Source organism: Sorex fumeus, unplaced genomic scaffold (assembly GCF_029834395.1).
Source record: "Sorex fumeus unplaced genomic scaffold, SorFum_2.1 ptg000131l, whole genome shotgun sequence".
NCBI lineage: Eukaryota > Metazoa > Chordata > Mammalia > Eulipotyphla > Soricidae > Sorex > Sorex fumeus.
The window spans coordinates 30,604,676-30,632,225 of NW_026606188.1; the positions used below are offsets into that span (position 1 = coordinate 30,604,676).

The window sequence follows — 27,550 nt, forward strand, 5'->3', positions numbered from 1 at the left end:
TTCTCAGTTGCCTATTTTGGCATCATCGGTGGTCAGTCTGTACTTCCTTGAACTCACGGATGTCTTCAAACCTGTGCATTCTGGATTTAGCTGCTATGACCGGAGTCTTAGCATGCCGTATATTGAACCCACCCAGGAAGCAATTCCCTTTCTCATGTTGCTTAGCTTGGCTTTTGCTGGACCTGCAATTACGGTAAGAGTTGCCCATAAATTGTGTTTGCCAGTCCCTCTAAACCAAGAATGACCATATTTGTGTAAATAATATGAAAAAAAATGTGGTCTTGGCCTGGAAAATCCTTTGATATTTTGATAGCAATATGGGGGAAAACTAGATAGTTGAAAATTATTGGCACTAAAAGTTAAGATTTTATACACATATATGTATATATGTATATGATTATATATATATATACATATATAAATCATTGGCCAGCTGGTATGGTCAATGATTGGAAGCTTACCACAGGAGTGTCTGGGGGGGCAAAGGGCAGTTAGGATAGAGAAGGAACCAGTAGGGCAATAATAGATGGAAATGATCAGTTTGGATGAGTGTTGAAAGTAGCTTATACCTGATAACCTTCCAGTATCTGTATTGTAAACTATAAGAGAGAGAGAGAGAAAGAAAGGTGAGAGAGAGAGACAGAGAGAGAGAAGAAAAGTGCCCTACATAGAGGTGGGAGGGAAAGGAAACTGGGGGCATTGGTGGTGGGAAATGTACACTGGTGAAGGAATGGGTGTTGGAATATTTCATGACTGAAACCCAATAATGAGCATCTTTGTAACTTTATACATCACTGTAATTCAATTAAATTTTTTAAAATTTTTTAAAGGTTAAGATTATATAATAGCCAAATGCATATATCCCTTTTGCTTGGCTTTGCAAATAATTATGAAAAAGAAAAGTTTGTAACTGTAAATTTCTCTTTAAATAATTAATAAGACATTTCTGATATAATGAATCTTGTTGTTTGATCAAATATCTGAAAAACAGGGGCTATATACAGTGGACATTTTGACACCAAGTATAGGTTTCATTTGTTTCTTTTGTTTGTGGACCACACTCGGCTCACCCCAGATTTTGCAATTAGCGATCATTCTAGTCCTGATTTTGGGCTCAGGGCATTATGTGGGTGCCAGGGATTGACCCAGATTGACTACATTCAAGGCAGTACCATATTTTCTGTATTATCTTTCTGGTTCCTGTAGACTTCATTTTTATTATGTCAGCATTTTATATTATAATATGTATCATGTTAACTAAGCATTAATAATTATAATGTAAAGAAGGTGCTACTCACATTCCTGGAACACACACAAAAGACAAATTGAGATTAAGACAACCATTTGCAATGTAAAATCTGTAACAGAAATTCTCTGGAATTCAATTAAAAATATAGTTGCTTTTAGTTTGCTAAATTGTACATTTTTAACAACAAACTAAGACTAATTAATAGATAAGACTAGTTGAGCCCTTCCACAATATCTACTCCCAGAATCCTACTTTAAGAACCAAAAACATTTTATAGGTATAATAATATTTATTTCAGAGTTCAATAGGAACTCTTACTTTGTTTCTGAATGCTCATGAATGTTAGAAAATGTAGCTGTCAAATAAAAAGGTGTTTTAAATGGTTTTTACAAGATTACCTAATTGGCCTATTCTTATCTAAAATATTAGGTGTTTTAGAAAAGACTCTGAAGATACCTTCTAAACTCCATATGTTTACATGGCATGAATTTGTGTTTTCGTAAACTTTGTATATATCAAATACTTACACTACAATTATATAAAGTATTTTTGAAAAATAAATGTATAGTTAATTTTTGTAGAATTTTATCAGACTTTAATAAAATTCTACAGATACTTTAAACATTAACGAGTCAGGAGAAGGGGCTAATTCAGTAGGGGTCTAGTACAGCAGTACTAGTACTAGTAGCCTTGCACGTGGCCAACTCATTTTCAATCCCCTGAGCCCTGCCGTGAATGATCCCTGAGCACGGAACCAGAAGTAAACCCTGAGCACACCTGTATATAGCCCAAAAGTCAAAAACAATTTTTTTATTAGTGAGTCATTTGAACTATGAACTATTGGAATTACCCAGGGTGATTGTAACTTAATGACATACTTGAAACGGACTCAAAGTAACACTTTTAAAGTGCAATATTACTTACAATAGTGGCATTTTTCTGTCATTTATCCAAAGACATAACAAAACCTATATCACACAGCTACTTGACAAAAGAAGAAAGAATAAATTCTTAAATAGATTTTACCAAAAGTAATACTCCTAATTGGAGTATAATAATCCCAATTCATAATTTTATACTTTAAATAAAATGCATGAAATAATGTAGAAATGTTTATGACTTCTGAAAATATGTTGACATTTCATCATTTATTTTTATCTATGCGTAACATATAGATAAATGATAGATAGATAGATAGATAGATAGATAATAGATAGATAGATAGATAGCCAGAAATTTTTCTTCCTTAGGGCATTTTACTAAGTTGCTAGGAGAGGCAGTCTAACTGGCACTTTTTCAAGCATCATTTCTGACAAGTGTCCCCTTTGCTGACACTGTTTACATGTCCTGGGACAGTAACCTTGGCCTCATCACTATGTCCTATTTCTATAATTTCCCACAATAAGTTTTTAATATGCAATATCTAAAGCTGCTTTCTTGAGCACTTAAAAATGAAAGAACAAAATTTCCTTAGAGTCCAATTCGACCCATTTTATCTGGGAGCCAGCCAACACCTACCACAAAGGCATCACTTAATTCCTTTGTCTCTACAGGGCCTCCCTACTTCCTGCATGCCAAAAGACAAACTAGATAAGCATAACCTGGGGTTTCTAATTTCCTCCATATCACTTAAAGCTCCAGGACACTTATGAGATCAGCGATTCTTTCCTTGATTTCCTAGGTTTAAGGTAAATAAGTAACAGCTAACAGCATACTGCATGGCACACTTCTCTTCAAAGATTTTCTTTATTTTTTAAACATTATTGTTATTATTATTACTATTGAGGTAGCATCGGTTTACAACAATTTGTAAGTACTAGGAGTGACAGCTTCACACCATCACAAGCATATGTACTACCCCACACTTAGCACCAAAGGCCTAGTTACCAACTAATCCCTTCTTGTTTTTAAGGCCTTCTTCTCAAACATACATTTTTCTCAATGTTGATCCTATACTGTCTGTAGTTGCCTTGTTTTAGAATCATAATTCCAGCTGCATTCTAGTCACATTATTACTCTAACCTTTTTTTAACGTTTTATAAAAATAAAAATAACAGTCTGATACCTGACTCCCAAGAATGTTCTGTTTCTTTTCTTTCTTTTCTTCTATATTCTCTTTGGGGAGTCGTCCAAGTGCCATTCAGGAAGAATGGGGAAACTTCTAAAGCCCCTGCAGCCTTGCTCAGTAGGCCATCCTTGTCGTACTGGGATCAAACCACTGTACTGTCTCCTGACCCTGTTCTTTTTGTCTTCGTGGTGTTATAAGTCTGCTCCAGGTGGAGTGGGGGCAAGGCACACACTAAGATAAAAATTTAGAGAACTTATATTTGGAAATAGTTTCTAGATTTCACTTGTATGAGAGAAAAAAAAAAATCTCCCTGTTTTCATTCATCTAGAGAGAAGACAAAGCAAAACAAGATCTCCTTCCACCAACAGACTTTACATGGTGTTTTTTTGAACAAAAGCCCACCAATTTATTTAATAAAAGGACTTATATGAATTATTTAGTGGTTACTTCACAGATTCTGTGTTATGCTGTCAAATACAAAATAAATCATCCTGCACCCTTCTGGGTTCCTCAGAAACAGGTCAGGCAAACACTAAATGCCTGAAAGAACTATAAATGAACAACTTTATAAATCACCATTTTTAATAAAAATAAAGATTTGAATAAATAAATAAATTTGTTTCTCAAAGGTGATCTCCAATCTACTTCCAGAGTCCCCATCCAATTAGTAACCATTTACCAAAGACATATTTGGAGTGGCCGATTTATGTTTCCCTAAAATAGTCTGAGGGATATTTTTAAAATAATTTGTTGATATTATATTTGAAACTGAAGTTTGTTTCATCTCTTATTTACTTATTTTATGTTTTTATTTTTGTGAAAATTATTTTTATCTATGAAATATCTATCTTATTCTCTCTATAACTAGAGAGACATCATCTCTTAGATTGCATATTTTCATCCTTAACATTAAATTTTTATTTTTAAAAGCAATAAGAAAACATTTTGTTCAGTTCTTTGGAGATTATTTTTCAGAGAAAATAACAGGGTTTAAAATAAATCTTTAGGGCCTGGAGTGACAGCACAGCAGGTAGGGTGTTTGCCTTGCATCCAGGTTTGATTCCCGGCATCCCATATGGTCCCCATCGCCAGGAGTGATACTTGAGTGCGTGAACCAGGAGTAACCCCTGTGCATCGCCGGGTGTGACCCAAAAAGCAAAAAAAAAAAAAGAACAAAAAAAAACTTCATAAAAATTGACACGAAAATACAAGTATTTTATAGAAGAATGCTTTTAAAAAACTGTAGTTCCTAAAACACAACTTTAGTTTTAGAACACCATGTGGTCAAAATATAGAATATTTAATTGTTTTAGGATTTACAAAAACATTAACTGAAAATGAAAACACTGAAGATACTATTGTGAAAGTTACATTTTTTTGTTCTGTTGTTTTTATAAAACATTTTGGATTGTGAGTTATCCTTCTGGAGACTATTCTAAAGTCAGTGTCCTTGTAAAAATAAGCATTTTTTTTCCTGTCTACATCTCCCCTGTAAAAGTCACTGCAGAATTCTTAAAAAAAATAACAAAAAATCTGTTATGATATTTGACATGAAAAATAATTGTTTTTCTAGCTGTGTATGAGATAATCTGAATACTTTAAAAATATACATCTCGTAAATAGTTTCCTATTTACAAATGACAGTAACAACACAATTCTATATGGAGAACTGAACTCTGAAACTAATATCACAACATGGTAATAGGCAGTCCAGATCAAGGAAAGAAATAGGAATAATGAAAATATATAAGATAATGACTTCCTTTTAACTGAGGAGAATTCTATCTTAAAATCTAATATAACATTTTCAAACATCTATGGGCTGACTTATAGATCAAGATTAACTGAAGCAGTGATACAGGAGAAGAATTGATGTGTTTCTTAGAAACAGGGAAAGTTAGATGCTGTCAAAATATTTATAGAAAATTTCTGTTCATGTCACACAATCAAGTCAATGCTGGGAAGGTCTCCCTTAATATGTTTTGAGAATATTTAACTAAGAAAAACTAAAATCTAAAGGTCATTTGAGATAATGATGTTTGTGCTGCAGATAGGTACATTTCCCTAGTAGCACTGGATTAGTAACTTCTTATGATTTATCATTCATGGACAAGAATAATAAATGTAATTGGAAAGAACAACAAAAATTTTCACAGAAATAAGATGAAAGTTATGACTATAAAACCATTCTATTTTAATCATATTACAATACTTCAGGAACAAGTGGTCAATTTTTTTGAAATGATGAATTCGTCATAACTATTATTTTATTCTGTATGTGTGGTAGATCAGGTAGCATTTATCTGTGTAGAATATAGAACCAATTGTTTCCATGTCTAACTTAAAGTAATAGTGTAGCATTATATTGCATGAAATAATTAAGTCAATGTATAATCACTTGATCACTTTACATCCCATTATCCATCGATTCGCTCGAGTGGGTGCCAGCAAAGTCTCCATTCATCCCTGTCGTGTGCTAATGTAGCCCAGTGGTAAGAAACACAAAGAGCCTCAAATTGATCATTCAGGAGCTTGAAGAAGAAGTCTCACCATCTCATAAGTGGGCGGCCACATGATCTTTTGATATCCCGTGGAATCCAGTCGGTAATGGCTCTAGTCCAGTGGTCATTTCCAAATCTCATTACGTATCCAGCCCATCTGATTTTCAACACTTTGGCAAATGAGACAGTGTCCCTGATTCTTGATCATCGATGAAGGTGGGAACTCCAGATTCTTTCTCTCATTTGAGTGAAGCGTGATACTCCAAGCATAGCTCTTTCGATTCCTCTTTGGGAGACCTGAATAGTGTTCTCATCCTATTTTCATAGGCCCAGGTCTCTGAGGCATACGTTAATGCAGGAAGAACAGTGGAATGGATGAGATGTACCCGGAGCCGGAGGTTCTCATCCTCTTAGCTATTTCTTCGATGTTCTTGAAGGCATTCCAAGCCGCTCTCTTCCTCTTGTGCAACTCAGGTGCCAGGTTATTTGTCATGTTGACTTCTCGACCTAGGTACACATAACTGTTGCATTCGGAGATGTTCATCCCATTGAGAGTGAATGGAACGTCAGGAACAAGACATTTTTCATAAACATTGTCTTTGTTAGATTCAGCTGTAGACCGACCCTTCCACACTCACAGTCGAAGTCGGCTAGCATTTGTGCTGCTTGACTGATGTTTGGGGTTATAAGAACGATGTCATCAGCAAAGCGCAGGTTGTGTAGTTGCCGACCTTCTATCTTCACTCCCATTCCTTCCCATTGCAGTCGTCACATGACATTCTCAAGTTCATGACGTTCTTGAATGCACTGAAATATGGTTTGAAGCATGGGAACACCTGTCAGGGCAATTAGAGGCCGCCCTAAAAGCCTCTATCCCTCTCGGAGAACCTGGCAAGCTACTGAGAGTGTTTTGCCCACACGGCAGAGCCTGGGAAGCTACCCGTGTATTCGATATGCCAAAACCAGTAAATACAATGGATCCCATTCTCCTGACCCTGAAAGAGCTACCAATATGGCAGCGTTAACAAAGTCAATGTATAATAATTTCAAAAATTCATTTTGCCATTTTTCTTTTTTTGATCTAAAAGGAGTATATTACATGTGCTGCTTTACTTTTATGCATGTATGATCATAGGTAGAGTTCCATTAAAAATACTTGCATACAAATTAAGATTTTTTTAGACCTGGCGAGATAGTGCAGAGATAGTACAGATAGTACAGCTAATCCAGGTTTGATGCTCAGCACCACATATGGTCCCCAGAACACACAAGGAGTGACTCCTGATCACTGAGGCAAGGAGTAAGATCTGAGCACTGCCTTTCTGACCCAAAACTTTCCCCAACTGTTATAAAAGACTGTTTAAAGTTACACAAACACCATCAAGAAAGACATGAGGCAGACTGAAGATTCAAAGCAGAAGTTCATCAAAATGATGTCAGTTTTTTTTTCCTCAAAATCAGGGACCAGCACCAAAGCTCAGACCCCAGCAATGCCTAGTGCCAGAACCACTGGGTATAGCCCTGCAGCTTTAAATTAAGCACTACACAGGTATGGTCCTGATAGTCCCTAGCAGCTCAGTCACATCTTAGACGCCCATTATTCAAGCCATATGGCTTCATTGGCAAGTATCTCCTAGATTATCTCCTCAGCACTCCAAGCATGGATTGCAGTGTGTCCCTACACACTGACAAAAACAAACTGGTTTCAATATTTTATAAAGTAGATATCAAACAAGTCATGGAAACTTGGAAGTTTCTCTCAGAAATCTGCTTTCAGGCCTTAAACTTGGATTAGTGTTATGTTAAAGTGGCATGATGTCACGTAAATGCGTCTTATGTAACTCCATATTTCACACTACAGAGATTCAAATTCTGATTTCACAATAATATCTTAGGTATTATAACCCCAAATATTTTCATTGATTTTGGTTTTGAGCCATACTTGGTTGTGCTCGGAGCTTAATCTTGACTCTCGGTTTGGGAGTCACTCCTGGTGGAAATACGTGATGCTGAGGGATCAAACCCTGGCCAGCCACATGCAAGGCAAATGCCCAACTCACTATAAAATCTCTCGTGCCCCCAAATATTTGAATATATTTTATAAATAAAACTCAATTTAAATTTTTGCTTTTCTTATTCAGAACAACCGAATATATCTAAACCCACATGCCTAGAAAAGTTAGCCCAGGGAAATGTCATAGTGAAGGTAGCCAGTGCAGATTCTGCAGTGCTCAATATGCTTGTCAGTGCAGATAAAAGATAAATAAGAAATGGTTCTACCTTCAGAAGATTCCAGTCTAGTGAGAGATAAACAAACAAAAATTGGTGTCCTCTAAAAGCTATACTAGAGAAAAGAGTGAGTTGCTAGGGAATATAAAAGCAGATAGAATTCAGTTTAAGGTATAGAAAGGAGTTACATGAAAATTTTCTTGAAGAAAATGATGCCAAAAATATATTGAGTTCTCTCACTTATGTCTTACGTTCTGAAATACCACAGCAAATGTACTCTTCTTTGTCTTAAAATAATTCTTCTGATACTAGAGTATTGGATTTGGTTCAGTGTAAACACATTTTCTAAATATATCATATGTAGAAAATACTACTCTGTTTATTTTTATATTCTTTTATAATCTGTACTCTCCAGAGAGTATTAGCCATCTATGACTATTTCATTTAAAATACAGATTAATTTAAAATTTAAATAATTAAATATAAGGAAATGAAATTTAAAACTTAGATCCTCAGAGGCAGAGAGAGAGTATAGATGGGTAGGGCAATTTGGCCTCACCAGGCAGAACTTGGTTCAATCCCCAGTATCCCATATGATCTCCTGAGTCCACCAAGAGGATCCTAAACAGAAAGCCAGGAGTAAGTCCAAAACACAGCTAAGTGTGGCCATAAAACTAGAACAAACAAGCAAATTCCCCTTAGCACCTCAATTTCAGTAACTAAATAGAAAAAAATTCAATAATTGCAGGTGTGTGTTGGCTGCGTTATGGGTTTCTGTAAAATATATTGGTGAATGCAGAATTTTTTTAGATAAAACTGAATTTTAATATGTTTGGGGGGAACGGCTGTTTTGAATTAGAACTTTTCTACCCTTATGCATTCCTTTTATAAACTGATCCTTCTGTTCAATCCCCAAGGCAGTTTATTAAAACAATCTACTAAATGTTTCTGATTTTAACACTGGAACATTTTATTCCCCCAAACATTATGTTTTCCTGGTTTTAAGGATAAAAATTAGAGTCAATCAGTAAACATGTGATTACTCAATTAGGTGTTAGTGGGTGTGATTAAAGAAAGGGACCATGTGTCTTAACCACATTGAAACACCAGGATGCTGTCGCACTCTTAACTAATATGTTAGGAGTACAAAACAAGTAATGGTCTTTGAGGTGCCCTGATTGCCCTAGCTCTCTGCTCCTTCAAATGCTCAGGATATATTGCTCATAGCTTAGAATGTTTTAACAATAGCAATTTCTTCACCTTTGCAAAACTGATGATATGTTATGAGATAAATTATTCACTTATACCGTTGAATCCACTTTCTGAACCTCTCTATCTCTATCTTTTTTTTTTTTTGCAGATTATGGTAGGGGAAGGAATTCTCTACTGTTGCCTATCCAAAAGAAGAAACGGGGTTGGACTGGAGCCCAACATTAATGCTGGAGGCTGCAACTTCAACTCTTTTCTTAGAAGAGCTGTCAGATTCGTTGGTGGGTGTGGGGAGGCACAAAGAAAGGATTTTTTAAGTAGAAAGGTTATATTTAATTACAGATAGTAAGTTCTAAAAGCTATAGCTTAGAGGTATAATTTTGGGTACATGATGAATTTTACACAATACAAAAATTGTGAAAACATCAAAATTTTGCATTTTTTATATGAAATGTGTTATTTACTGTTAGACTCCTTGTTTTGAGACTGGAGGCAAATATTTTTCAGTATATTTTTTGTCCTAGCTCTGGTTGAAACATATATTTACTTTAAAATGGTTTCCGTGGATCCATGGTCATTTTTTAAATAGAGAACAAATGTCAGCAAGCCAAGAATGAATGAATAACTTTCAGAAATTACTTTTGCCACATTGGTGACTCCATTTCAACTCTTCTGAGGTGCTTTTGTCCAGAAATTATTATGTATGAAAATGTCACCATAGAGTGCGGTGTCATGACTATTTGTCCTTGATGACATCCTCTGCCATCACCTTCTATTCATATGAGATCTAAGGAGAATCCATAAACATGGCTGCCAAGCATCTGAATCAAGTTCATGCATTTCCTGTGATTAGCACAGGGACAATTTCAAGTCAGAGGTCTTTATCTGAGTTGAGTAATCAACTCACATTATATCATATCAATGGGATTGTTTTATGTTCATTATCAATATCAGTAACAGGTTAATTTTACCTGGAACCTTTCAACTCAAAGGAAGATATCATTTCATTTAGAGTCTAACAGATGTTTAAATTCAATTTTTGCTCCCTATAGAAAAAAAACCCATATATCTTAAATTGTACTTTAGACTTGACTCCTCTAAGCAACATAAGAATAGGCTAAATCACAAATAAAGGAAACTAAAAGCAATAAATAAAGAAAGAAAGAAATAAGGTGTATACGTCATCAGATATATACCAAACAAAAAATTATAGATAACGCGGCACTTAATCAAGTTGAAATGCCTGACTGAGGGTGGTGCAGAGCTAGAGGCCCCATCTTCTGTGGGAGTCCCATCTGGCAGCAGAAATAAGGGCTGGGCTTCTCTGCCTGGCCATATTCCTCTCCAACAGCTTGCAGTTGTTAGATATTAGAAATAAAGGCTGTGTGCTCTGAATTTCAAGTGAGTGAGTGGAGAAGGAATTGAGATTCTCTGATTGTGTGATAACAAGCAGTGAAGGAATGTGCAAACCAGGGTCATTTGCAAGCCTATAACCTTGGACTAGAAGAATCCACTCAAGGATTAACCGTGGTACCTCTCACAGAGGTTTCTCTGAGAAAATCATGAATGTGAACATAAGTGTGATCCTGGATGTTGACAAAGAGGGCATAGGCTCCTTAGAGATGATGAAGTGAGGAGAGTTAGACTCCCAAGGCTAGTCACTGAGAGCAGAGATGGAATCTGAGTGCCCATACAGGCAAGATTTGTGAATTGGTGGCTTTAAGGCCAGCCCAGGTGACAAAGAAAGTGATGGATTTGAAATAATTTTTTAAAGTCTATTTGCAGACATGCAAGAAGGTGCCACAGTCCTTGACCCAAGATATTATTATTTCCATAATAGGATCTGTTTGTGCTCTCTATATTTTAATTTGCATTCCTGTAACACTACAGCTTGGAGTGAATTAAAACTAATTTTGTAGTATTTTGGTAACTATGGCTAGAGTTGGAATCTGCAAGAAAGAAAAACCTCTGGAAGTTGAAGCAAGCTAACTAAATATTCTTAATATTTTAAGAATACTCAAACTTTTAAATATTTTTTAATTTAATTTTAAACTGCTTCCAGTCTTGCAACTCGAAGGTTTTTCAATCTCCACATTTTTATGCTTTAAAAAGTCATAAGCTTGTCATTTTAACATATTAGATATCTGACAAGTACCTTTGGTTATTCATATCAAAAATTGTCCCTTTTGCAACTCAACTTACAAAATGACACAAAAGAACTGCTATGAATATAATCAGTGACTTTATTTTGACATAAATTATCTGTTTAGAAGTTTAGGGATTTATGTTCCATATTCTCAAAATAAACTCCAAAAAAATGATCACAACAAATTGTTATAATAATGTACAATAAACATGATTGATGATGACATGACTTAAGCTTTTGGCACTAACTCGATAACACTTTCTTTTTACTTCTAGGAGTACATGTTTTCGGGCTATGTTCTACAGCTCTCATTACAGATATCATCCAGCTGTCCACAGGCTATCAGGCCCCATACTTTCTTACAGTGTGTAAACCAAACTATACTTCTCTGAATGTATCTTGCAAAGAAAATTCCTACATTGTGGAAGATATTTGCTCAGGATCTGATCTCACTGTTATTAATAGTGGCAGGTTAGAGATTTATATTTAAAAGCTCCTATGTCCGTATTTTCATTGCTTAGTAATAGCTATGGGTATCATAGTTACAAAAATTTTGTAACTGATCTTTTCAAATCAGCAATCTCTTTTGTGATTATAGCATAGGAGTTCATTTATAGCTCATTCCTGATCCTTCTCTCTGTCTCCAACTTTCAGCCTAACATTTTATCTTTGTATCATCAGGCTGCATTTTTGCTTTTTGTTTTTATCTCATTTAATCCCTCAATGTTTATTATCATTACGCATCTTGTAGTGACTTAAGTGGAACATTAAAACATATATGATATTTCCATTTCATTATATGCTTGTTGGAAAATGTGAATTTTCCTTTCAGTAGCACTGTCCTCCTGTCGAGATTTGCTCGAGCGGGCCCAGTGACGTCTCCATTGTGAGACTTGTTGTTACTGTGTTTGGCATATCGAATACGTCATGGGTAGCTTGCCAGGCCTTGCCTCGAGTGAGATACTCTCAGTAGCTTTCCTGGCTCTCTGAGAGGGGCAAAGAAATCGAACTCGGGTCCGCTGCATGCAAGGCAAACGCCCTACCTGCTGGGCTATCGCTCCAGCCCTTCCCCTTTCAATAAACTTGTTTATTGTGGGGGCAGGGGCAGGGAGGCAAGGAGAACACCTGGCTGTACTTCAGAGACATGCACATTGTTTGCCACTACATGGGGCCTCAAGCATTTCTAGGAGTTACTCCCAAGTCATGTGCAAAGCACATATTCTAGACCTTAGATTTATCTCTTTGATCCCCTTTTGATAGATTTTTGTTTTTGTTTTGGGGTCACACCCAGTGGTACTCAGGGGGGCTCTGGGACCATATGTGGTACCAGGAACCAAATCCAGTCTGACCCCGTGCAAGGCAAGCATCCTACCTGCTGCAGTATTACTCCAGCCCTATAGATTTTTTTTAAAGAATATTATCTGGCACTTCATGTATGTACCCTGTATAATCCATAACTGAACTAAGAAACAGAAAAAGTAAAATAAATAAATAAATACCCAAGGCAGCCTTTTTTCAATCAATATAAACAAACCTGTATGAAGAAATATAATGTCCAAGAATTTCAAGAAATATAATGTCCAATAAATAAATTACAGAAGAATAACAAAAAATTATTACTAAGGTCTACATCCTATAGATCCTCATTTTTCCTCCCGCTTTTATATTTAATTGAATGGTAATCTTTTTTGCTGGGTATAAAATAACTAGGAGGATAGCAATAGAACTGAATTTTATTTTTTCTATGCTCTGTGTGTATGTGTTGATGGGATAGAACCTAGAGCCTCATGGAAAGTAAAGCATGACCCTATTGCTGAGTCATATTCTGAATTTTTTTTCTCTTCTTTATTTTTATTTTACTCACTTAAGAAAAGTTCTCCTTTATTCTGTCATACTTTTAGAATTGCCCCCACTCTTCTCTGTTTAGCCTCTCTCAAACTCTCTCACCTCTCTGAGCCTCAAGATGATAATTAGTTCAAAGTGGAATATACAAAGATACAGTTCATTAAATTTTTCAGGGGGTTTTTAAAGTATAAGAATAAACTTGAACCCACTTCTGTGAAAACATAATTGCATCTTAGATTTTTCTGAAATTGAAACCATATACTTAAGAACATTTTTTTAAGAAAAAAATCTTAAAGCTTTAAAATTCCAGGCTTTATTAAATTTTAGTTTTAAATTATAGATTCTTATATCAAATAACAACTATAATGTTTTCTAATCCATTTTTTATCAGTTGTCAATCCAGAGGTGTAACAAAGTAATTCCTTATAGAGCTAGGGTTTTATATGAAAACTGTATCACATTTATTAACTAATGTAAATATTAATGAAGATCAGCAGTGATTACTGTATCCAGCTCTTTATCCAGAAAACTAAACAAATTAAAGTTATTATTGGTTGTCTTGTGGCTGTGAAGTTGAACATTTTAACCACCCTATGTACTTGATAGAGTTGTTAACAGTGTTTCTGAACAGAAAGAATAATTTGACTTTTTCTTTGACAGAAAATCATTCCCTTCTCAACATGCAACTCTCGCTGCCTTTGCGGCTGTATATGTGTCGGTAAGTAACTTGGTCTTTAAGCCAAACTGCCAGAAAAGCAGAGAATCGATGCTCTCCTCAGGTGTCTAATTATGGTATCCAACCATGCAGTAATAAAAAGTAAATGTTATTCCAGCAAACCTTGCACACAATGGCATGAAAAGAAGAAATGGGATGCTACTATAAAGAATATTTCAATAATTTTTCTATATAGTCAAAAATCTTGTTATCTACATAATACAATATTATACTTCATGAAAAGTACTGTAAACTACAAAGTGAATGATATAAACAAGAATTGCATTAAAAGTACACACCTTTTATTTTTAAGTGCTCTGTATTCATGTCACTTCATAGAGTAAATGTGATAATTGCTAATGAATCATCACATTATATTTACTACTATAGCCATGAGTGACATCTTATGTGAAAAAAAGAAACAAATTATTTAACAATTATAGTTATATATACCAAATAGTTACCCTGCTCACTGAACTGATCAGACTTTTCTTTTCAAACTTCCATGTAGATAAATGAGATGTCTGACTTGCTTAAAGCATTTGATCATACAGTTTCTTTTTGTCAAGTATAAAACATAATAATGGCTTGGGTATGATGTCAAGTGTAACAATCATTAGGATTTTGAGTTTAACTTGCTTATAACATAATAGGATGACCTTGCTAACGTACTTACCCTTTGTTTTTCATTTTTAAGATGTACTTCAATTCCACATTAACGGATTCTTCTAAGCTTCTGAAGCCTCTCTTGGTCTTCACATTTATCATCTGTGGAATTATCTGTGGGCTAACACGAATAACTCAGTATAAGAACCACCCAGTGGATGTCTATTGTGGCTTTTTAATAGGAGGAGGAATTGCTCTGTACTTGGTAAACAGTCTATGATTATTGTTGTTATTACTTGATAATGCTTAATATAGAAAAACATGCTATTTCATTCTATAATTTAGTCATATTCTAATTGCATCACTAATCTTAGCCAAAACAGGTATCCCACTTCCAAAAGGCATATGAGTGTGTAAATATATGTGTGTATGTAAATTTAATTTTTATCATGGATGAAAAACTGATATTTTAGAAGGATTAAAGTATTTTATCTTTAAACTCCTTCCCACCCAAAAAAGCCACTGATACTTTTAGTACAGCTTTATAGAAGAGGAAAATGAATATTATTAGTAGAAGTAAAATTAGTGAAAGTGAAAGTTTTGTAGACTATTATATAACATAGACAACAAAAAACAATAGTAACAGAACATAACTATCATCTACTAATCCTGAATTATTTACAAGTACTCTGTTTTCAGGCTTGATTTTCTTTCAAAGAAAATAGCTTCTGCAAAAGAAACTGAAAATATCCATCTCATTAACTCATGCATGTACCCATTATTTTTACATTGATTCAACAAATTATGGCATTGTTATCTTGAGTATTATAACATTGAGAATAAGACACATCCTCAAGTAGTTTACAGATTAAATACTAATATAAGTGGTTATAATGTATTAACTGATATAACAGGATATGGATGAAGTGCTTGTAGGAAAAAAAAGTTCAATTAAATAAGCCTTTGTAGAAGTGTTGTATATTTTAAAACATGAGAGTTTCTTGGTGTGAAGAAAGAAGGAAGTTCATTTGAGCATAAGAAAATGCACATTTTTCAGAAATATTTCAAAGATAAACATGAGATTTTAAAAAAGCAATGTAAGTGGGGCTGAGGGAACAGGAGGTATAAGAGAAAATGTCTGGATTTCTTACTTGAAGACTGGGCAGATGCTATGTGCATTGGCAGGCCATCCAAATGATGGGATGAAGCAGGTTGCAAAGGAAAGTGGATTGACAAGCTAGGTTTAAGTGTCAAGAAGCAGTTGAGTAGTTGAATCTGGAGTTCAAAGAGCAATCAGAAATAGATTTGGAAATGATGGACTTACTTGTATTCATGCTATTATGTTTGAAGATATATAAAACTGCCAATTCAAAAGAACTGAAGAAATCAAGGAATACCAATATACCAGCATGCAGAGGAAGAGAGAATATGCAGAAAACTGAGATGAACTGACAGAAAAATTAGTTCTTCTATAGCAACAATTCTCAACCATGTGGTCTGAGTCCACTGTGAAAGGCATCGCAAGAAAATGGATTAGAAGATAATATAATACAAGTTTAGAAGTATTGAGCAATGATTCCTTTTCTGTTTTCAAAATTAGCATAGTAAATATTATTACATCAAATCTCATGCTCCACTACTTCCTATAGTGGGGACAGAAATTGATAAAGTTTGTGCACTAAGAAATGTTCATAGAATTGAATTAACTATGGATGAATCATCAGTGTCTGTTAAAGAATATAAAAGCATTCAAAAGATAATACAACAGCATGAGCCCTACCCACATTCAATTCCTGGCACCAAATGGTCCTCCGAGCATCACAAGATGCAACCCTGAAGGCCTCCAGCACCATTAGGGTGGCCTGGGCACCACTGGCATCTCAGGGCTGTGCATCATCTCAGTCTCAGGCCCTTGCATTGAACCTCCTGCCAGCTTGACCTGGCCCAGAATTGCCCTCGGGACCCAGAACCTCTTAAGCAAACTTGGGAGCACCCTACACACATGTGCACATGTGTAGAGAGTGAGAACTGCCTACCATTGCCTTACAGTATCCATTCTTGACATCCTGGAACTTGCATGGGGTCTGGGAGCCATAATCAAAAGTACCATGACTTTTCAAGTCTTCTGTTGCTTAGCAAATTATGTGTCCTCTCAGAAATCTATATTTTCACATAGAATACAAAGTAGTAACTCTCTACCTTATATCAGAATAAAAACTAAACAACTGTGTTTTTGAAGCACAGTACTTGGTCCTGAATGTTGAAAAATTCAAGCGGAACTTATTTGTAGAGTAAAGGAGTAAAGTACTGGAAGATTTTTCTAAATTAATACCTTTAAGTACAATTTTAACATAACATTTGATTAGGACTGTTAATCCCGGAGATGCGGCAACCGAGTTTAGATACATATAATTTAGAAGAAGTTTTGAACAAGGGATTAAGTAATTGGGGAGTCAGAAACGAGTTCATTCTATTTCTGTTTACATTCTATGATGTGAAATTGGAAAGTAATCAGTTCACAGCCAATGCTGTTTATTCATGTTAAACTCTATAAAATGGCAAATCTATGGATTCTTATGGTTAGATCTTAAAAGTAGACATTAAGTTCCACCTACTGAACTTAAAAGTATGTCTACTTTAATATCTACTTAAAAGTAGACATCAAGTCCTATCTACTGAAATTAAAATGTGCCTGGAGCAATAGCACAGCGGTTAGGGCATTTGCCTTGCATCAGCTGACCCAGGTTCAATTCCTCCGCCCCTCTCAGAGAGCCAACAAACTACCAAGAGCGTCCTGCCCGCACAGCAGAGCCTGCCAAGCTCCCCATGACGTATTCGATATGCCAAAAACAGTAACAACAAGTCTCACAATGGAGACGTTACTGGTGCCTGCTCGAGCAAATCAAATTGATGAACAGGAGGACAGTGCTACAGGACAGTGCTACAGTGCTACTGAAGTTAACCAATAAGTATCTGCTGTTTGCACATCCCCCAAACAGAAAATCCAGCAGGGATTAGATGTTATATGTTCAAAAAGGGTAAAACTTCTTCATCAGAGCTTTGGCCTTATGTAAATGCTTATCTGTCTGAAAACAAAACTTTATATGCTGTGTCTAAACACAGAATTCAATAAAACTTCAAACTGTGTACTACTGCAGAACTACGAATTTAGTGTACAAGTACAGACCTATGATCAAATTGAAATCAGAGGGAAAAAATGAGTATACCAAGGTGACAACATTTAGTTGTGCAAAAGATGTAGAGGATGAGAGTCTCAAAATTATCCTGTCCACTGGAGAAAGGAAAGGAAAACCCAACTAATAATAATTAATAATCTACTCTGTGTTTATTGGTTCATGCTTTCTTTCACTTAGAAACTATTTCCTGAGTAATTCTCAGTTTACTTCTTGGTTATTTGTGGTGTTGGTGATGTGTATGGAGTCCATGGGTTTTTTTTTTTTTTACATACTTCTGTAGGGACACTGACTGTCTCTTGGTGCTTGATGTTGTTTCTCTTCAACACTAGGGTCTGTATGCCGTGGGGAACTTTCTTCCTAGCGAAGAGAGTATGTTTCAGCACAGAGAAGCCCTTCGATCTCTGACCGACCCCAATCAAGACCCCAACCGAGTTTTAGCTGCCAAAAGTGGTAGTGGCAGTGATGGAATTGCTCACACCGAAGGCATCCTCAATCGCAACCCCAGAGATGCTAGCTCCTTGACCAACCTCAAAAGAGCCAATGCTGACGTTGAAATCATCACCCCACGGAGCCCCATGGGGAAGGAGAACATGGTCACCTTTAGCAATACCCTCCCGAGAGCCAACACCCCATCTGTAGAAGACCCAGTCCGGAGAAACGCCTCCATCCATGCCTCGATGGATTCGGCAAGGTCCAAGCAGCTCCTCACCCAGTGGAAGAATAAGAATGAAAGCCGGAAGCTGTCCCTGCAAGTCATAGAGACGGAGCAGGGACAGTCCCCACCCAGGTCCATCGAGATGAGGTCAAGCTCAGAGCCGTCGAGAGTGGGAGTCAACGGAGACCACCACGGTCCTGGCAATCAGTACCTCAAGATCCAGCCCGGCAGTGTCCCCGGGTGCAACAACAGCATGCCCGGTGGCCCCCGAGTGTCCATTCAGTCCCGCCCAGGATCCTCGCAGTTGGTGCACATCCCCGAGGAGACCCAGGAAAACATCAGCACCTCCCCCAAAAGCAGCTCTGCTCGCGCCAAGTGGTTGAAAGCCGCGGAGAAGACTGTAGCGTGTAACCGAGGCAACAGCCAGCCCCGGATCATGCAGGTGATCGCAATGTCCAAGCAGCAGGGTGTCCTGCAGAGCAGCCCCAAGAACACGGAGGGCAGCTCCGTCTCCTGCACCGGCTCCATCCGCTACAAAACCCTGACGGACCACGAGCCCAGCGGGATCGTGAGGGTCGAGGCGCACCCAGAGAACAACAGGCCCATCATCCAGATCCCGTCCACCGAGGGCGAGGGCAGCGGCTCGTGGAAGTGGAAAGCGCCCGAGAAGAGCAGCCTGCGCCAGACGTACGAGCTCAACGATCTCAACCGGGACTCCGAGAGCTGCGAGTCCCTGAAGGACAGTTTCGGGTCCGGAGACCGCAAGCGCAGCAACATTGACAGCAACGAGCATCACCACCACGGCATCACCACCATCCGTGTCACGCCGGTCGAGGGCAGCGAGATGGGCTCCGAGACGCTGTCCGTGTCTTCCTCCCGCGACTCCACCCTGCGCAGGAAGGGCAACATCATCTTAATCCCCGAACGAGGCAACAGCCCGGAAAACACTCGAAACATCTTCTACAAAGGAACCTCCCCCACGCGGGCTTACAAGGATTGAGAGATGTCCATTCAGTAGTTTGGGTGACAGCCCCGCCCAACACCACCCCGCCCCTCTCCCCGCCCCCCAGCAAATCAGTGTCGATTTTACCTGTGCTCTGATCCAGTGGATCGGGAAACCTTCTCACCAGACTATTTTAGCCACCATCAGATCCCCAATTAACTGACTGTTGAGGACTACTTACATTCAAGTTCCTTGATTTCACAATGAGAAGGAAAAGCACAATGCAAGAACCTAACGTGATAATGTGAAGACACTTCTTCAGACATCATCAAAAAGAAAAAAAAAGTGGTTTCCTTCCATGTATACTATTGTTTCCTGAATGTGCCAACGTAAGGGATGTTTCTTTATAATTAGCTGTGGGAAACCAGAACAAACGTTTTCCGTGCAGCAGAGGCCATGCAGTATTATATATTCATTTTGCAAAATCTGCACCTCAAGTTCAAAGTGTCTGGTGCTGATTATTATAGTATATATAATATGTAAGCTCTCAAATTCTATTTAGCTGTGAAATAGTGGTGTGCAATTCCTTGTCAAAGAAATGCTACTGTTTTACGAAGAGGCTGGCTCCTTTGTGTTAGAATAGGACACCCCGCAGCTTCTCCATAGTGGCTCTGTCAAAGTCAAAAAGAATGAAAAGGTTCCATGCATTTCTTTCAAAGTTATGCTTTCTACCACAAAAAAATTGTAAGAATATTTTCAGTGAAAGAGAATAACTAGTAAGTTCTGAATATTTTTTCTGATTTTTTATTTTCGTATAGGTACTGCTAATGATGACTTTTTTTAGTGAGTAGATTTACATAACTACATATTGTTTTAAGAGCATCTTTTGAAATTATTGTGATCATATTTTGCATTTTGTGGCTTCTATTTTATTTATTGTTTTTAAAAAGATGTTGATGTTATAAATAAGTTATTCTATTTCTAAAGCAAAATAATAGTTGACATTCCTTGAGCAAAATATACCGCTGTAAATTTACAAATAAGAAATCTGAACTAAAACTTGACACTGTAGGTTATGTTGCCAGCTATGTTGGTCAAGTCTACCCTCAGATGTCTCTTATCAGCTGACTTGGGTTGCTATCTTAACAAGAAATCCAAAAATTCTCCTTGGTCCTTGTTATTAACATGTTGATATCATGATAACCAGCAAATTAGAGCCACTGGTTAGATATTACCTTCTTCCCTAAAATGTTTTTATTAGACACCAACAGAAAACATTCGGGAAAAAAAAGAATATTGATAAAGAAAAGGTATCATAATATTATGAATTAAGAATGTATTTCTTCAAAATATCTAAACTGGCACAATTTTAGTGCTTAGATACAAACACCAATTTTTGCTACCTATCCTAAATAAAGCCTTCAGCCTAAATCAAAAGAAACCAGTACTATCAATAATAAGAAGATACAAACAAAATATTTTGAAATGTTTACCAACTGGAAATTTTAAATACAAAGAAATATTTGGTTCCTAGAGTTTGGTATTGAACATTTTTTACATTGTTTCTTAATAATTCTAATATAAACTTGATGATTGCCCAGGGGTTCGAGGGGAACAAATAAAACTAGATGACAGGTTCTCAGGTTTTAAATGAGAAGAAAAATAAAAAATGCATTTAGAGCCGAAGAGAACCACATAATGACAGTAAAAGGGCAGAGCTTTCTAGAGTCACCGATCTCCCAAAGCATTAGGGATTTAGCTGAAACCAACAGAACTGAAAACTCTGGCAATAAAATACAGATTCAACTATATCCCTGAGGGCAATTTCCTTCTCAGAGATGGAAGTGGGAGTTAAATGTTGCCTTTCCCACTTACAACCATCACCACCACCACCACCACCACCATCACAACATTCCTGCTGGCATTTGCTAGTGTGTCGAGGGCCGGTGGACTGGTTTTAGTACTCTGAAGAACAAAAAAGCTGCAACATTTCAGGTGCAGTGTGTTATTTCCTAATCTTTCCTATTTCTAACAAAAGATTTTAAAATACTTCTCTAGTCATGGAAATTTTTTTTCTTTACATAAATATTGAGATATTCTTTTTCTACTCAAAGTGCCAAAGGCTACAGTTTTTAATGACTTAATGAATTGTACCACATTGTTAAGGAACTACGATAGTTGCTAGAACTCAGACCTCTGCATGTATATTTGATAACACATCTTTTTGTAAAAAAGACAAATACAAAAAAAGATTTGTTTACATTCCACTAGTACCTTAATTTAAAACGAATGAGACTAACAGATGGTGTCTCTTCTTAGTGTTCTATTGATCTTATTTGCTAATGAGAACACTTCTTCCTTTATTAGGCTGTGCTTTACTGAAGAAATCAAGTATTGAATATAGAGATCTAATTATCTTTTTAAAGTAAATAAAATTATGAATATATATAAATAATATATATAAAGTATTGTGTTTAATAAAATGTTATGCAATGTTTTCCAAACTGACAAAGTTTGTAAAGTGCTATAATGTATTTTGTTAAGTAAAAATCAGAGCTATTGTGTGAGTATATTGTGCTAACATCATAGAAATAAAGATTAGATTTCTTCATCAAAGTGGAACATTTGAGTACTTTTTCAGACAGGGTGTGAATGGGTAATGATTTGCCTTATAGAAAAGCAGCTGAAGAAATAACAATTAACCAGGACTTATTATATTCAAACTTATTTAGAAGAAAAAATGTTGCACTAAGGGAGGAAAGCTCTTCAAACCATTACATAATGTTTCCTTGTCATTTAGAAATTTTCATTTTGTACTTATTGAAAGAGCTCTTTAAATTGAGACAGATTTTTTCATGTACCAGTGTTCTAGAGTACAAAACTATGAGTCAGGTTTAAATGTTCCGAATCAATTTTGGTTAAGCATAGTTACAGTTCATATTTTCAAGTATTAATTTGTGCCAACTTTTCTTAAAAAGAAAGACTTATTATTATATTATTAATTCAGATACTGTTTTCTAGAGCTGGAGCTATAGCACAGTGGTAGGGCGTTTGCCTTGCATGCAGCCAATATGCCGACCCAAGTTCGATTGCTCCGCCCCTCTTGGAGAGCCCGGCAAGCTACCGAGAGTATCTCTTCGGCACAGCAGAGCCTGGCAAGCTACCCGTGATGTATTTGATAAGCCTAACACAGTAACAACAAAGTCTCCAATGGAGACGTTACTGGGCCGCTCGAGCAAATCAATGAACTGTTTTCTAAATCACAAACAGCTATATGAGTTTCCCTGCTGATACTTTGTTTGTATCATCAAAGGGATTAACAAAAGTCTGTAGACTATTACAGGAATAATGCTTTACTTAAATAATCTTCTAGTTATTCTTTGACCAAGTTTAGTATTTGCTATGATAGGAACCTCTATCATCCTCATGTGATAGTTGATACTTTTAAATTTGTGTTCCACTGAGGGAAAAAAATGCATCATTTTTGAATATTAGAATATTGAGTATTAGAAATCTAATTCATTCTATCCATAGCTAAACCTTTCCCATTAATGCATCAAAACTAAATAATGATACATTTCTGAAGGTATAAAAAGATAAATTTTCCAAAATTCACACAAAATACATAAAAAAATTCAAATGTAAAACTGTAAACTTTTACATAAAAGCACCAAAGAAAATATTTAGTCTCTAGCATTGAAACCAGTTACAAATTCGTGACTGGCTATGTGATTTGAAAATTTGTTTTCCAGTCTGAAATTTATCCTTGCATCCTTTTGGCTGGGTCTGCCAATAAGAAAAAGTAGTATTAATTCATCATAAAGTTCAATTTTGCTTTCTTATGTATAGTTCATGTATTTTTAAATACAGAATAGATAAAAAGTACTTAAAAACTCAACAGAAAGGGCTCAAGGGGATAGTGTAGAGGTAAGTCACTTGTCTCAGACAAAGTTGATTCCCAGATTTGATTCTCAGCTCCTACTACTATGGTCACCTGAGCACATACAGGAGTGATCCCTGAGCAGAGAGCTAGGAGTAAGCCATGAGCATAGTCAGGTGTGGTCCCAATCCACCCCTCCCCAAAAATATCAATAAGAAACAAGTTGACAGTAAAGAACAAAACAGTAAAATAAAAGTAAACAAGAATTTGAGCAGACATTTACCAAAGTGAATATATAAACAATAAGCACGTGGAAGTAGATGTTGGGTGTCATTTGGAAAATGCAAATTAAAACCATATTCTTACTACCTGTAGATAAAATGTCTAAAATACAAAATAATCGTCATATTGTTAGCAAGAATGTTGGAAAGCCAGATTGCCAGTGGGAAAATAAAATGATGTAACTATTCTAAAACTTTTAGCAATTTCTTTAAAATAAAATATAAATATAAACATTTATACAATCAGCAGTTGTAATTTTGAACATTTATCTCACAGAAATGAAAATATACATACACAGGTAGAATGCTACCTATATAACTATCTCAGTTTTATTATTCATAAGTTCAAATTGAAATAAAAACCTCAAATGTTCTTCAATGAGTGAATGATTAAGCAAAACAGAATGGAATAACTTCCATCAAAACAAATGAATCTATGATACACAGGACTCTCATGCATCTCTAGGGAATTATGCAGAATTATAAAACAATGGCCAAGACCCAGAGACTATAAAACCCAGCTCCCGGAAGCACGCGGCTGCACGACATCTTATTATCTCCTTCCTACTTTGGACAAACTGGCAGGCTACCGAATGTAACCTGCCCACACCGCAGAGTCTGACAAACTCCCCGTGGCATACCCAATATGCCAAATACCAGTAACAATGATGAGTCTCATTCTCCTAACCCTGAAAGAGCCTTGAATATGGCACTTTTAAAAAAATCTCAGGGCTAGGATGAAGGAGACGTTACTGGGGCTCGAGGCAATCGACGAACAACAGGATGGTTGTGGTAGTGGTCGTGGTTGTGATAAAACTAGTACTACATGATTTCACCTCATATTTCAGTACAGGTATGAACAGCTCATAGTTGGAGAAATAATTTTGCCATCTTTAATGCACGGTTTCCAAAGCTGCTCTTGTGATTTTTCAGTGGGAATTGGAGTGAGATTAATAAAGGAAAATCAAGGATAAGATCTGTCTTTATGATGACATGCAGGGTTGAAAAAATAGTTGTCTGAGCCATACTTTGCCTGCGGGAAATCCAGCTCCATCCCTGGCATGAAATGAATCTCTGAGCACAGATAGAAAGTACCTCCAAGTATGACCTCCATTTCTTACCTGGGATGTGCCCTCCTCTCATTGTGGTAATTAATATATACCTCCCATGTCTAATTTGTCTAATTATCAAAACAGAATCATCTTACTGAGAGAGAAACTAGAGAAGACACTTTTTAATTGAGAGTGTCTAGTCCTGGCTAAAGCTCTATCTTCTCGAACTACATAGAAAAACAAAAAGAAAAGGTGTGGGGATCTGATGACCAATCTCTGTCATACCACTTTCGAGACCTTTCACAATATGACTTACTTTCTATTTTTTTCATATAAATCATTTGTTAGTGTGTGGTAGGGGAAGGGGTGTTGTTGGTACTTCTTTGTTAGAAACTTACTGTTTGAATGTCTTTTAAGGCAAATTATCAGTCCTACTTTATGAAAAATTAATATCAAAGGGAGTAAGTATTCTTAATAGGAACAGTCACCTTAATTATCTGTAGTTCACAGAATTAACTTCAGCACACAACTGGTACCAAGAGGGTACTAGGATAGCTACTTGGTTATTTTTAAATTTTTAAATCTGCTCAATACACATTTGAAATGAATAAATAAATGTATGAATAAAATATTCTACTTAGATATTTTGATCATGATATGTTTTTCCAAAAGACCTAACGTAACTCAAATGGCTGGAACATACACAAGAGGCCCTTGGTTGGATCCCCAGCACAATATGGTCCTCTGAGCACTGCTAACAATAACCCCTCCCCAAGTGATGAGATGAGAGTAACCTTAGAGCAATGCCAAATTTGGCTCAATTAAGTAAAAACTGAAAATGTGAGCTAATCTGATAATCTCTCTGTTTCAAGAATATTTGTGGTTCTTTGCTCTGTATGACCAGTGTATTCACTTGTTCATCGATTGCCTCGAGCAGGCCCCAGTAACGTCTTCATCCTAGCCCTGAGATTTTTAAAAAGTGCCATATTCAAGGTTCTTTCAGGGTTAGGAGAATGATACCCATTATTGTTACTGGTATTTGGCATATTGGGTACACCACGGGGAGTTTGCCAGACTCTGCCATATGGGCAGATTACATTCGGTAGCCTGCCAGTTTGTCCAAAGTAAGAATGAGATAATAAGATGTCATGTGGCTGCAAATGCGGCCATGTGCTTCAGGGAGCTGGGTTTTATAGTCTCTGGGTCTTGGCCGTTGATCGGATTACACAATGCCAGGGGGCCAGTTGGTGGGTTTGACCCCTGCTTACTGGAAGATGTAGAATCTGAGTGGAGGATGTTCAGACCCGGGACCCGCATGCCTTTGTTCCTCTGCCGGTACCTTCATGCGTGTGGAGAGTGGTCTCAGCATGGCTGTGGCTGGTTCTGGAGGTGTTCGGCTGCCGGAGCTCTGGTCAAGGCAGGGAAGGAAACTCAACCCGCCCCGCTCCAAGGGGCCCTGGCAAGGACAGGCAGGCACGGGGACAGGAGACTCTGCGCTGTTCTCTTCCGGGAGCTGGGTTTTATAATTTCTGGCTCTTGGCCGTTGATGGGATTACACGATGCCAGGGGGGCCAGTTGGTGGGTTTGACCCCTGCCTACTGGAAGATTACTTAATCAAAAAAATTATACTATTAATCAATGTTACTACTGATTGAATTATGTTTTATAAGCAGTTATTAGTACAATAGATATTAAAGAATTATAATTGAATGGGTATAATATGTTCTATATTCTCTAAGTTTAAAAGAAGAATATAACAACAAAAGTATGAAGTAATTTGCAAGGGAAAAAAGACTGGTTGCTCATTTTGCCCATTTGATTGTTCTCTGAAGTGTCAGAATTCTCAGAAATATTCTCTAAGACTCTGACCAAATTTTTGTTGTTTCTATTTTTCTTTTTTAATTTGAAGCATCTTTTTAAAAGTGTTTATGTGGTATAAGCAATATTTCTTGGAACAAGCTGTCTTCTCATAATAGTCATGATTTTGCAACAGTTGTTTGTTCAAATGTTCCCACCTCCACAGCGATCTCTCTGAGAAGAAAAATGCCAATAAAGAATACCAACTCTGGGGCCAGAAAGAGAGATAAATGGGCTGGAGTGCATGCTTTGCTTGCAGGATGCTGGGTTTAATCTCCAACCCCTCATATGGTCCCCCAATACACAAAAAATGTAATAGCTGAGCACCACTGGTGACCCCAAAACAAAACAAAATATACATTGACTTATGCAACTTTTAAAGCCCTCTTTATAGTCAACATTCAGGTTCTAATATGTGGAGATTTTCATGATTTTTAAATTTCTGTTTTATGCACTGGTCTCATTGTCACCCCACCTACTATTAGTGAGTCACATTGTTTTCAGAATTATAGTGTCGTGAAAGAGGCTTTCACATCCATTACCAAAAACTTTACGTTGAGTGCCTCAGTTTACTGTACATGCCAAACACAGTAACAATAAGTCTCACGATGGAGATGTTACTGGGCCCACTAGAGCAAATCGATGAACAACGGGAGGACTGTGACTGTGACTGACTGTGAAGAATCATAACATGGGATTGCTCTGGGTATTCATTGAGTAAATATAAGAAAAGGTATTACTTAACACATTATAGGGAGATACATAAGCATTATCTGTGTTGTATGGCTTCTTTATCTCTAATCCTCAAATTTCCCTAGAACTGTGGACTCAAGTATTTAACTGCCTACTTGATTGATATCTCTATTAAATATATAGCACTGTAACACTGTCCTCCCGTTGTTCATCAGTTTGCTCAAGTGGGCCCAGTAAAGTCTCCATTTTGAGACTGTGTTTGGCATATCGAATGCGCCATGGGGAGCTTGCCAGGCTCTGCCCTGCGGGCGAGATACTCTCAGTAGCTTGCCAGGCTCTCCAAGAGGGGCAGAGGAATCAAACCTGGCTCGGCCGGGCTGACTCAGATATGATTATATAAAATTGGGCTGGAGCAATAGCACAG

General features: G+C 36.8%; 1 protein-coding gene across 1 annotated transcript in view; it reads left to right on the forward strand.

Annotated features, from left to right (window-relative positions):
- The window catches only part of PLPPR4 (phospholipid phosphatase related 4), a 53,582-nt gene extending 34,162 nt beyond the window's left edge, over positions 1-19,420 (forward strand). Inside the window, exons 2-7 of the mRNA XM_056139036.1 lie at positions 8-193; positions 9,408-9,537; positions 11,678-11,873; positions 13,908-13,965; positions 14,660-14,833; positions 18,095-19,420. Of these exons, the coding sequence (XP_055995011.1) occupies positions 8-193; positions 9,408-9,537; positions 11,678-11,873; positions 13,908-13,965; positions 14,660-14,833; positions 18,095-19,420 (2,070 nt within the window). The remainder of the gene's footprint in view (positions 1-7; positions 194-9,407; positions 9,538-11,677; positions 11,874-13,907; positions 13,966-14,659; positions 14,834-18,094) is intronic.
- Positions 19,421-27,550: the final 8,130 nt, after the last annotated feature.